Source organism: Pelodiscus sinensis, chromosome 6 (assembly GCF_052426305.1).
Source record: "Pelodiscus sinensis isolate ZL-2025 chromosome 6, ASM5242630v1, whole genome shotgun sequence".
NCBI lineage: Eukaryota > Metazoa > Chordata > Testudines > Trionychidae > Pelodiscus > Pelodiscus sinensis.
The window spans coordinates 42,368,232-42,381,313 of NC_143057.1; the positions used below are offsets into that span (position 1 = coordinate 42,368,232).

The following is a 13,082-nucleotide window of genomic DNA, read 5'->3' on the forward strand; positions in this document are numbered from 1 at the left end:
GACAGCTCAAATACTGGACTGTCTAGTTCAAAACCAGACACCTGGCAACCCTATTTGGTGTGCACCATGAAGATTAATCTGGAATCACAAAAGCTACATGATTTACATTGAAATTCAATTCAAAATGTGATCCTACAAACTGCTTAACCCTCTTAGCTATCAAACTATGAGAAATACTTTTATTAAAGTTTGTTGCTTATGAGTTAGAGATAGAAGCAATACAAACTACTTAATTTTCCCTTTATAGTTGCAATTTACATGCTATCAAAATTCCTTTATATTTCATTTCTAGACTGGTCACCTAAAAAAATACACCAACCCGACCAAAGGAAGAAGTGGCAGATCTACCATATCAACCTCCTGAAGCAGTGGTGGGAGTGAGCATGAAGGGCTGCTGATCATCCCATATCCCCTTGAGCTGATGCTAGGTCCCCAGGGAACTGATTTAGCTGAGTGAGAAGAACCACAACTGGGTGACACGCTATCCAAGGACTAGCGAAAGCAAGCTAAACATTTGCTGGAGGCCTTTAATAAAACCTTTATTGCACACTCCGGCCGGACTACAGTCATATCCCACACTATTCAGATTCCTCCTGGCCAAGTAATTAGAGAGAGTAACTGCCCCCTCCTGGGACGAATGAGGGAAATTATGGAGAAAGAGGTCCACACCATGTTGGAACTAGGGGTCATCAAGCAGTTCAGAAGTGAATGGTGGAGCCCCCTAGTACTCGTCCTGAAGCCCAACAGAAGTGTCCAGTTCTGCATCGATTTTCAAAAAAACAAAAGGCAATCTCGAAGTTTGCTTACCTGATGTCCCGAATGAAGGAGCTTCTGATAGTATCAGGACTGCGAACTATATCACCACCCTTGATCCGACAAAAAAGTATTGGCAGATCCCTCTGGATCAGACTTCTCAGGAAAAGACTGCATTTATCAGTCCGTACAGACTGATCTACTTTGTCCAGATTCCTTTCTGCCTCCCTGGGGCCTCAGCTACCTCCCAGCATATCATGGAGTATTTCCTGAGCCCTCACACTGCCTACGTCACAGCCTACATAGACGACGTAGTCACGTATAGTCAACACTGGGATGAACATCTGCTACAAGTAGCTGCCATCCTTCAGACCCTCTGGGATGCTGGCCTCACCATCAATCTGAAGAAATTCCAAGTTGGGTAGCAGGAAACTACCTACTTAGGGTACTGCTTGGGACGTGGCCTGGTGCGCCCAAGGTGGAGTCCATAGAAAAAGGTACGCCGCTCCCTCCACGAAGTGGAAATTGCATCAGTTTCTTGGGCTGGTTGGCTATTACCGCCACTTCATGCCCCAGTTCGCAACTACTATAGCTCCCCTCACCGTGCTACTGACTAAGGACAGCCCACATCAGGTGCAGTGGTTGCCTAAGAGTGAGAGCCTTCCAGACCCTGAAGGATGCTCTCTCAAAATGTTGATGGGCAGGAACACCCCATCCTCTATGGGAGCCGAAAGCTCTTCCCTAGGGAACGCAATTATTTGGTTATTAAGAAAGATGCCCTTGCCATTAAATGGACAATTGAGGCCCTGCCATACTATCTCCTTGGGGATTCTTTTGTGCTCGTCACTGACCATGCACCCCTAAAATGGCTGCACACAATGAAAGGCACCAATGCCCAGGTAACGTGGTGGGGTGTCACCCTGCAGCAATACATGTTTACAATCCAGAATAGATCAGGGAAAGAACATGTAAATGCAGTCTGTCTATCACATGTGGGGGAAATCAAGGGTCCAGCCCCGGAGACCGGGAGCTGGACTTAAGTTGCAGGAGGTGAGCAGGGGTGGCTGCTCACAGATCAAGAAGGGGAAGAACCCCACTCCGAGCCCTGGTGGGCCAAGCCTAGCCCCACCCCTTTACCTGACCTGAAGTAAGGGGGCAAGACTACCTGTCTAAAAGCCCAAACCGGAAGCTCAGTCAGGCCCCAGCCACTGAAGGACCTCACAGACACCAAGGGCTGGCCTGGTCTGCCAGGTCCTCCACACAAGGAGGAAACCCTGCTAGCCTTATTTGAGAGTTCAGACCCTGATGACCAGCCACAGAGCCAGGTACACCCAGAGAGGGAGCCTGGAAGTGGCCCAGGGAAAGCTGACGAGAGTCACGCTGACTTGATCATACTATAGCAAATCAGTATGTTGTGGGCTGGATCCCCGCTCACGCCAGTGGCAGTCAGCCCTGGTGCTACCAAGGCCCCGGGCTGGGATGCAGTGGAATAGGGAAGGTCTGTGTCTCCCTCTCCCCCCACCTCCGCCTCTCCAAGCCCAAGGTGGAAGTCTCCCCCTTTCTACTACAAACTGCTTTGGCTGCCTGCCCCATGCTGCGGTAGGGCCTGGGCCATCCCAACTACAAGACAGTTTGTTTGCCTGCTCTGCACTATAAGCCCTAGCTTAAAACAATCACCTGTGGTCCCCTTTATGCGCCTGGATCAGGGTTGGGTTTGCATAGACTGGGAACGGGGAAGGTGCTGGCCCGAGCATAGGCCTGAGCCCTAGGATTAAGGTGGTTGGCTTACACACAGCTGAAGAAGTCTTCTGCTCATGTCACCTGACACTCAATTCCATTCTATGCCTTCTATTAAGCTGTCCCCTATTGCCTGGGAACCTACCACCTCTTTTCCTTCCAAATATTCTCCATTCCAACATACACAATAATCCTTTTCTTATTTTAACCTCTCCTTGTTGTCAATTACCTTACGTGGCATTTTTTGTCTCATCGACCTCAAATTGTAGCTACTTTGAGAAAGCCAAGAAGAAGGGTGCACAATACTTCTGCAGACCCATATAGTAGAATAGTGTGTATCTTATGAGCCATGGAACAGTTTAAAGCCATGGACAGATAAGTAGCATGCACAAACAGACCACTTCAAATTGCAGTTAGGAAAAGCTGGTCCTTCTACAACGTGTCTTCAGTTCCTCTCTACCTAAGGAAAGTACACAGATTCTCCAAATTAAGAAAGGGCTAGTTTGAATCAAACACAAAAAATCAGAGAACTCCAGTCGCTATTAAGTTTGCTTTTTTGTTATGAAACTATCTAAATTTACAATGGAATCTGAAGTGAACAGCTGAAATCTTCAATTAATAATCTGGTAATAAGAAACTGATAAAAAATATTTAAAGACTAGTACTCTTTAAATCACTGTCTGCACTTCAGATACTTAACATGTACAGTCACAGATAACCCTGGTACTACTGCAAAAAGCTCCCCCGCCACCCAAAGCTCAAGCACTTTGAGACCCATCACTTTGATAGTCTGAATAGAGGATACTGTTACTCCTTAGATGAATTAAAAGGCAATGAAACTAGAAAACTAAAAACAATGAAAATTACTACAAAACCATTAATAGCTATTGTATACCCTTCTCTATTTTCAATGCGGCACCAATCATTAGATGAAAATATTTTGACTGCTTTTGCTTAGCAGGTAGAGAAAGACCATTAATAGGGACAATTATTTTTTTAACCCATGGTCCATACACACCAATAATGTAATACCTAATAGTTTAAAAGTTTATCCTTCAGGTAATTCCATTGATTCGGAAGCACAGCATACAATCTCTTGCATGAAGCATCTACAAAGAGTATTTCATGGAAGAAAATGTACCTCAAAGCTATAGAATACCAGACTACACAAATGCTTTTTCTTCACACATTTACTGATTACTCAAAATGACATCATTTACAAGTCAAATTATACTTCAGTGATTTAAATTAAGGTTATTGATACAATCCTAAAGTACTGATTAAATTCAACCAAAATTACATTTCTTATCATAGTATAATAGAAGTTTTATATTACATAACTAAAATGCCACACTTACTTCCATGTAAAAAACTTCTTACTCAGGTACAAAGAAATTCTGTTCAAGACATCACTCAACTCCTATGTTTCAGTTTACCCATCTGTAAAATTGTTGTAATGTAAAATACATCCCTACCTCACCAGAAGGTTGCAGGATTTAATAAATTTAAAGCATTTTGAGACCCTTAAACAAAAACCACTAGGTTAGTAACAGACAGTTTTCACAAAAGCTGTAGTAAATATCAGCATTTCTATTATAACTAAGGCTGTCAAGCAATTAAAAAAATTAATTGCGGTTAATCACGTGCACTGCCCCTTGGAAAAGCTGCCAGGGCATTTCAAAGGGACAGCGCTGCAGGAGCCCAGGATCAGGTGGAGTTCTTAGCTGATCCTGGGCTCCTACTGCACTACCCCTTTGAAATGCCCTGGCAGCGTTTTCAAGGGGCAGTGCCATTGAAACGCCTGCGATTGACACATTAAAAAAATTAACACATTAATTGTGTTCCACGTTAATCGCAAGCGTTAACATGCATTAATTGACATCCCAAATTATAACTTATTTTAATGAAAAACTATGGTTTTGGGATAAAGCTTTTAAATGTATATTCCTCGGAGTCAAAGCTAAGAATGGAAGGTTAAAGGAAACTCAGAAACCAGTAAATGGAGTTATGATAAGAAAATGAGGAGGTGAAGACAGACGTTTTCAAATAAAAATCCATGCTACAACTGGGACAGGGGGAAGAATTTTAAAACTAATATTTATAAAGAGCATGCTCAATGGGCAGTTGCTAAGACTGTAAGCAAAGTCAGAATAGCATCTCATCCAATGTGCCTTCATTAAGTGATGGAAGAAGTGCACATTTCCCCTATAAAAAAAGCTGTCAAGCACAGAGGATGTCACCATGACAGTTTGCTTATAGAAAAATGCAAACCTTTGTTTCCAAGACTCTCCAAGTGACTATTCCAATATGGAGGCCAAGTGGAATTGGGATGGGAAGGGGGGAATGGGGCAGGAAGAGGGAGATCCAGTTTCACTATTTTTTGCCACTTTTTCCTACACAACGCATTTTTGTGTAAAACTGAAACAAGTGTGTGTCTCTCTCTCTCGCAAAGAGAAACTAGTCAGTATAAGCCATTGTAATATTGTTCTGGCAATCCAATTTTAGACGAAATTGTCTAGTATCAAAACACCAAATCTGTAGAAGTGTGACATTAACTTCTCACATACTAATTGACTTCAATACCATGTCAATTACCATGCCTGCACTCAACTGTAGGAACAGCCATGAGTTTTATCCATTAACATTTCCACAATGACCTCTTATGATAGTACTAGAAATTCGGTAAGCAATGATTAAAACATGTAGTCCCAAGGTGAATTTGAATTATGGAACCAAATCCTTCACAGGATAAATTGGTTGTCCTGCACAGGAGTCAATGGAGATGTACAAGTTTATACCAACAAATCTGGCACACAATGACCTATTTGTATTTTGTGTTCTCCCCTTGCTATTACAGTTTGTTTCTAATGAAGTAGTATGTTACACCTTTTCCTCCTTCCATCAATCTCGCACCAGGTCTAGTTCCCCCTGCATTCAGATCGGGTGGCACCTGTGATAGGACCCATTCTAAACCTTTTAAAACTTTCATTTGTATAAAATTTTGCCTGATTTTTTAAAAGTTTTAGACAGTGAATGGATAATGTATTGCTTAGAAAGACAAATGCAATTAATTTGTTTTACCTGGTCACTTTACAGCTTGTTTCAATCAACTCATTTTCTGCGTCAAGAAGGCTAGACGGGAGATTGAATTCCAGTGGAGAGGTCAGTCTTTTCAAACGCAATAAACCAACACAGAATTTCGCTCCCATCTCTTCCAGTTCTCGTGTCCCTATCTGTAATCCCTATGCATGCAATAAAATACACACTATTAACTTGCAGAACAATGAATGCTGGAATGTGGTTGTTACAATACTTTACTCCAAATAAGCTGTGAAATGCAGACAAAAAAATATAAATATATCCTTAATAAGCAGGAATTTACATAACTCAAGGTTAATCTTTATCCTGATAGAACAGCTGTTTCTAGAGGACCTCAGTAACTCATACTTCTGTTCTCCCCACTATGCATGAGCTTACTTACCACCAATGCAAATGGGTGCTACACATGTAGCACTGAAAACAGGTCAGATTCCTAACTCAGTTTGTTTTCTGTCATTCATTGATGGAAAGGAACAACAGTTGAATATTAAGTCATTTTTCACAGAATTCACAATATTTCAATTTTAATGTAAAAGAATTTTCTTCCAGAAAGCTCAACAAAAAAGGAGTATATCTGGGGAGTATAAAACTCAGTAAAATACACCAATTTGTTTAGAAAGTAGATTACAATTTTTTTTAAAACAGACAAGTAAGACTTTGGAAAACGATATTCATGTAAATAACTCAATCCACATGAAAGCTTTCACTTCATCTGCTTGCTTTACCTTATATTTGCCCTGATCACAACCACATAATGTGCTCTCCATTGTGTAGCTCCTTTGCACTCCTATCTCTCTCCAGACAACTACACGTGCTGTTGATTCCTTGGACTTTTCCACTACAAAACTGCAGCTGCTCATGCTGAAGGCTGGAGCAATCTGACTGAGAATCTTAGGAAGAGTCTGTAGAATAATTTGAAAAGTCTCACTTTTTTTTCAGGAAAATGTGAAGCCACAGTATACTAATCAGGCAGTTCAGATCTCAAATGTAAAAGAAATGCAAAAAAAATCCATCAAAAGTAATGTTTTATTGTTTAAAAAGAATCAAGAACCCCAACCAATTCATCCTCCCTCTTTAAAAAAAATCCCCGGCACTGTTTGCAACCCAATTATTAAAATAGTTTGAGAGTCAAGTGCATTAGAAATAGAAAGTGATAGAAATAGAAAGTGAAGTATCTAGTAGAAAAGACTGGACTTTATTCATGACTAGTTTTATTGTTGCAGGTACATGAAGTGCAAAAAGTGAAATTTAGATTAAAGTGACTAATCTAAAGCATAGGAAATTCAGTATTTTTAAATACTATATATAGCTTGGACCTCCCTGGTCTGGCATCCTTGGGATGATTTGCCAGACAAGGGGAGGTCCTTCCCAACATGCCCCTTCCAAGCTCCGCAGCTACTGTTACTGTCCCTCCTGAGCTTTGCGGCAGCTGTAGCCGCCAGCCGCCCGAGCTCACAGAAGGGCCAAAAGTCCCTGCTGCACCTTTCGTCCCTCCCCCAACATGGAGCTCCCAGATGAGTGACCACCCCCCTCACCACAGCTCCTTCCCCACGGCCAAATCTCCCTTTATCTGGGCTCTGTGGTCCTGCTGGACCAGGGATGTTTCCAGACCCAAGAGTCCCAGTTAAGGGAGGTACAACCTGTAGTACTTATGGCACTGATTTAGTAAAGCACTTAAGTATATGTTTAACTTTAAAAACAGGTGAATAAGTTCTTCTTCAAGAGAACTATTCACAGGCTTAATTGTATATGTACATATTTGAAATTATTCACTAAATTGTGGCCCAACACACTTCTATATACACAAATGTACACATTTGTGATTGCCACCAGATGGCAGTGAAACTACATAGGAAGCAGCTTGTTCTCAGGAAAGACTTTACAGACCTTTTCACCATGCAAAAAATTCTATTTTGAACTCTATTTTTTCAGACACTTGATAAGGATTCTTAAATTATCTTACATATTAAAGTTAATTGTGTAATCCTACTCTATACAGTGATACCATGGCTCTGAAATGCTGTTCTCAAGCCTAAGAGAAAATGTAAAAGCAATCAAATGTTACTTTCAAGTTTAGAAACAGCATTATCTCATTAAAAGTGAATAAGTTATAATAACCGCTAACACCAAACTCTGCACCTGTATGTATGTTTTACTACACAAATTCCAAAATATACAATTGTAGTGTGATGCGGGTGCCCCCACATCATCTCTTGAACCTAGTGAAAGGCACATCCTAAGGACAAGCGAGCACCACCTATTGTGGATGAATTCCTTGATAAAGCATTAATACATAGACACCTTTCCCATTTCAGATCAAATTAACATTGTTCTTACAGGAGGAGGGAGAGGGAGTAACAACATTAAGGCAATGAAGATACAATTACACTTTCATAATTTACTTGAAGATTTAATTTTTACTCACCCTATAACCAAGGTCCTCAATCAGGTCACAAGAAGCAGCACTAACATTAGTGTGCCACACTGTTTCTTTGATGCTGCAGCCATACATGAATACATTCTTTTTACGAGAATGACCATGATAATCACAGTAGACCTACAAAGTTTTCAGAAATTAAAGCAAGGTTTTGATACAGGCTAGAGCATCAAATAGAGTTGTATGCATTTCCTTCTCTCATCCTAATTGTATTTCATTTTTATACGCTAGAAGAGCCAGCATTAGCAAATGAAAGGCACATTATACAATCAATCAGTGTATTAAGAAAGCATAGGGTTTTTTTTTCCAGCAAATTCAGAGTGCATGACTAATGTTTTTAGCACAGCAGAAGCAATAGCAGCCACCATTAGAGTTAAGCTTTCTGAGTGTGGTATGCAGTCCAAACTCCTGTACTTGTTCATTTAATTTCCTGAAACTCATCTGCCACATAAGAAAAGCTTTGGCAAAAATGAGTTGTTGTTTTTTAATGTTTTACTCAATCTGTGAGGTCATTTTTGACTAGGGGAAAAATGTAAGAAGCCACTCCTCATATTTTTAAAGTCATCTACACCTGCTATGGCTGGAGTTAATAACATAGCATAAAAATAAGCCTGTTAGACAAGTACCTTTGAGTGTTCTATAAAAATGAAATGGTCAAATGGAGTTGAGTCTCTGAAAGGTAAAGGCAGATTTTGGTAAACTCAGAACTGTTAGGTAAGGCACCATGGGAAGAAAGACTAAGAGGAAAAACAACTGAAGAGAGCTGGCAGTTTTTCAAAGGGACATTATTAAGGACCTAAAAGAAAGCTATTCCGCTGTGTCAGAAAGATAAAAAGTATGGCAAAAGACTGCCTTGGCTTAACCAGGAGATCTCACATTATCTCAGATTCAAGAAGTGGAAACTAGGACAAATTATGAAGGATGAATATAAGCCAACAATACCGGTATGTGGAGGCAAGATTAGAAAGGCAAAGGCACAAAACAAGTCCAAACTAGCTATAGACATAAAGGGAAACAAGAGGACATTCTATAAATGTAATAGAAGCAAGAGGAAAAACTAGGACCGGGTAGGCCCACTGCTCAGTGAGGAGGAAGAAAAAGGAAATTTGGAAATGCCAGAGGTGCTTAATGACTGTGTTTCGATCTTCACCAAAAAGTCTGTTGATGAAGGAATGCCTCACAGTGTATGCTATGGAAAGGAGGTAGGTTTAGAAGATAAAATAAAAAAAGAAGTAGTTAAAAATCACTTAGAAAAGTTAGATGTCTGCAAGTCACCAGAGCCTGATGAAATGCATCCTAGAATATTCAAGGAACTCACAGAGAAGGTATCTGAGCCTTTAGCTATCATCTTTGGCAAATCATGGAAGACAGGAGAGATTCCAGAAGACTGGAAAAAGGCAAATATAGTGCCCATCTATATAAAGGGAAATAAGAACAAACCAGAAAACTACAGACCAGTCAGTTTAACTTCTGTACCAGGAAAGATAATGGAGCAAGTAATTAAGGAATTTATCTGCAAACATCTGCAAGAAAATAAGGTGATAGGGAACAGCCAGCATGGATTTGTAAAGAACAAATCAGGTCAAATCAATCGGATAGCTTTCTTTGATAGCATATTGAGTCTTGTGGATAAGGGAGAAGTGGTGGACGTGGTACACCTAGATGTTAGTAAGGCATTTGATACCGTCTCGCATTATCTTATCAATAAACTAGACAAATACAACTTAGATGGAGCTACTCTAATGTGGGTGCATAAGTGGCTGGACAACCGTTGTCAGAAAGTAGTTGTTAACGGTTCACAATCCTGCTGGAAAAGCATAACAAGTGGGGTTCTGCAGGGGTCTGTTTTTGGACTGGTTCTGTTCAATATCTTCATCAACTACTTAGATATTGTCATAAAGAGTACCCTTATTAAGTTTGCAGATGATACGAAGATGGGAGGGGTTTTAACTGCTTTGGAGGATAGGGTCATAAATCAAAATCATCTGGACTAACTGGAGAAATGGTCTGGGATGAACAAAATGAAGTTTAATAAGGACAAATGCAAAGTGCTCAACTTAGAAAGGAACACTCAGTTTCACACATACAGAATGGGAAGCAACTGTCCAGGAAGGAGTACTGCAGAAAAGGATCTAGGGGTCATAGTGGGCTACAAGCTAAATATGAGTCAACAGTGTGACGCTGTTGCAAAAAAAGCAAGCATGATTCTGGGATGCATTAATAGGAGTGTTGTGAGCAAGACACGAGAAGTCATTCTTCTGCTCTACTCTACTCCACTTGAGGTCTAATCAGTATATTGTGTCCAGTTCTGGCACCACATTTTAAGAAAGATGTGGAGAAACTGGAGAAGGTCCAGAGAAGAGCAACAAGAATGACTAGAGGTCTCGAGAACATGACCTATGAGGGAAGACTGGAAGAACTGGGCTTGTTTAGTTTAGAAAAGAGAAGACTAAGAGGGGACATGCTAGTTTTCAAGCATCTAAAATGGTGTAACAAGGAGGAGGGAGAAAAATTGTTCTTGGCCTTTGAGGATCAGATAAGCAGCAAAGGGCTTAAACTGAGGCAAGAGAGGTTTAAGTTGGACATTAAGAAAAACTTCCTGTCAGGGTGGTTAAACATTGGAATACATTGCTTAGGGAGGTTGTGCAATCTCCATCTCTGGATATATTGAAAAACAGGTGAGATAAACATCTATCAGGGACAGTCTAGACCAGGCTTGGTCCTGCTGTGAAGGGAAGGGACTGGACTCAATGACCTCTCGTGGTTCCTTCCAGTTCTAGTGTTCTATGACTCTATGGTGTTGAGTCTCTGAAAGCTGCATGCATACTAGATTTCAGGAGGGAAAATTTCAGTTCGTCAGAACTCAAAGCACACAAGAAAGAAAGACTTTGCTACATGTATATACAGGGTTAACTTAGCTGCAAACTGAACAATAAAATGAAAGTCTGCATGACTCAGGGAAGAGTTTTACATCTGTTTCCTACAAGGTTAGAGCTCTTCTCTTCTGAAATCCCAAAGGGGAAGACCTAGAATAGGAAGATCAGAAATGGCTTGGAGTGCCATTGAAAGAATCCCACCTCTCCCTTTCACATTAAACCATAGGGACACTATGATTTGACCCGTTGGTTCTGATTCTGCAATAGAGTTGCTAGGTGTCCAGTATTGAACCGGACAACCTGGTATTTGCGTCTTCCGTCCGTTTAAAAAAAAAAAAAAAAAAAAAAAAAAAAAAACCTCAGAAAATACCAGACATGTAAAACCTGTGGCATTTTCTGTTTTTTGGCTGGGGCGTCCAACAGAAGGGCGGTTGGGATAACGGGGCGTAGCTTGGGCTGAATTAGGGCAGGAGGAGGATGGAGCGGGCTGGGAATTGAAGGGGCTGTAACTATATTTCGGTCCTGGTCAGTTCACTCCCCCCCCCCCCCTTTTTGGGCTCAACAAGTTTAGTTGGGCTTTTTGTTTGTATTTTTTGTTAAACCATCTGGCAACCCTATTCTGCAATGACAATCACTGGTTTCAAAGGGGAGGACTCACAAATGCAATATCACATACATACATTCTAGCAGGATTGGAGATTTATGTAGATATGAACAAACAAATACAAACAAAGTTCAGGCATATTGTACATGTTCCAAACTGGTGTTAGTTTTATAAACTCAAAGCCATTTCCAGAGAAAATTAAACCTATCAACACAGCACATTTAAAACTCTTTGAATTCAACTGTTACTACAGCTGCCTTAATGATATTCAGCATGTGAGGCTTTTTGCTATCCTCCAACAATGCTTAGAAACAATGCTATATACACAAGGCTCAATAATTAATCAAAACTGGAAATAACTAAATACAGTAAACTTCCGATAATCTGGCACCTTTAGGACCCAAGGGGTGCCCGATTATCAGATATGCTGGACTATCAGAAGGGGGGGCTATGAGGGGGCTGAGGTGGGGATATGGGGCGGGGCGGTGCTGTGGGACCAACCTGACAGCACCCCAGCTGCTCTGCCCCGGGCATCCCCAAGTCAGCCGCTGCTGAAACTGACCAGCGGCTGACTTGGGGAAGCCCGGGGCAGAGCAGCTCCAACTGTCCAGCTGCCTGGAGCACTTCCAGGTTCCAGGTGGTGCCGGACTAGCAGGAGTGCTGGACCACTGGATGCTGGACAACTGGAGTTGAACTGTACTTTTGCAGCATTAGCCAGTGATTCCTCTTGTTAAATACAAATGGAAGTAGTTACAGAAGTTTCTGATCAACCCTCCACATCACATTTTTAATCATGTGAGAGCTGAAAGGACATATAATGCTTACTTCTACAGAGAGGGGGAGATCATAACTATACAAAAAGCTGAAGCAATTCTGAAATTTTTATTTTGGGCAAACTTACACACATACTCACCAGAGGCAAACGTTTTATAGCAGACAAATACTGTAGTAAGCCCTTGGCATGGTAAATTGTGGGGTGAAGGTCTGGATTTGGATTTTGCCATTGTCTGTTCAAATCCTCCCCACTTAAAGAACAGCGATGGCTATGGAAGACAAAATTAATAGCGATGTGTGTCTCAACATAATCTCACTTGCTTAAAAAAATACCCTAACTCGCTCAAGTTTTGCTACTTATTTTGTGCGGTCAAGTGATATTTAAATCCATGTTGGTATTCAAAAAAATTTAGTCTTGCAGAAAAGTTAATCGAATCATTACTAACAAGTACTTGTATCATCTTAAATTAAAGGAAGTAATCTTTTATTTAACAATATTTGCATTCTTCTTTGCTCTGAGATTAGAGGAAGTAAATCTGTTGTGAAAATTTGATGTTTGACTGAAAATTTGATGTTTGAATGAGACAGTAATAAGGCACACTCCACATAGCCCATGACTTTAATCAAGGCTTTTGTCTTCACCTCTGTTCTAACAATTGACAGGAATATGGAGGCCCCTCCTCCCCCCAAAAAAATTCAGCCAACATTCAAGACCTGTCACAGTAATCGGGAAACTAATTAGCTAGCAGTAATTAGTGGGGCCTACAATGGGTAGGGGTGCTCCAGCCCAAGCAGCCCGTCC

General features: G+C 40.9%; 1 protein-coding gene across 7 annotated transcripts in view; it reads right to left on the reverse strand.

Annotated features, from left to right (window-relative positions):
• Positions 1 to 13,082, reverse strand: part of AGTPBP1 (ATP/GTP binding carboxypeptidase 1) — a 140,908-nt gene that overhangs the window by 20,025 nt on the left and 107,801 nt on the right. For all 7 annotated transcript variants that reach the window (XM_006135883.5, XM_006135884.5, XM_006135885.5 and 4 more), the window contains 4 exons: positions 12,420 to 12,549; positions 8,015 to 8,146; positions 6,315 to 6,491; positions 5,572 to 5,732 (listed from right to left, as the gene is read on the reverse strand). In XM_006135883.5, coding sequence (XP_006135945.1) covers positions 5,572 to 5,732; positions 6,315 to 6,491; positions 8,015 to 8,146; positions 12,420 to 12,549 — 600 coding nt within the window. The remainder of the gene's footprint in view (positions 1 to 5,571; positions 5,733 to 6,314; positions 6,492 to 8,014; positions 8,147 to 12,419; positions 12,550 to 13,082) is intronic.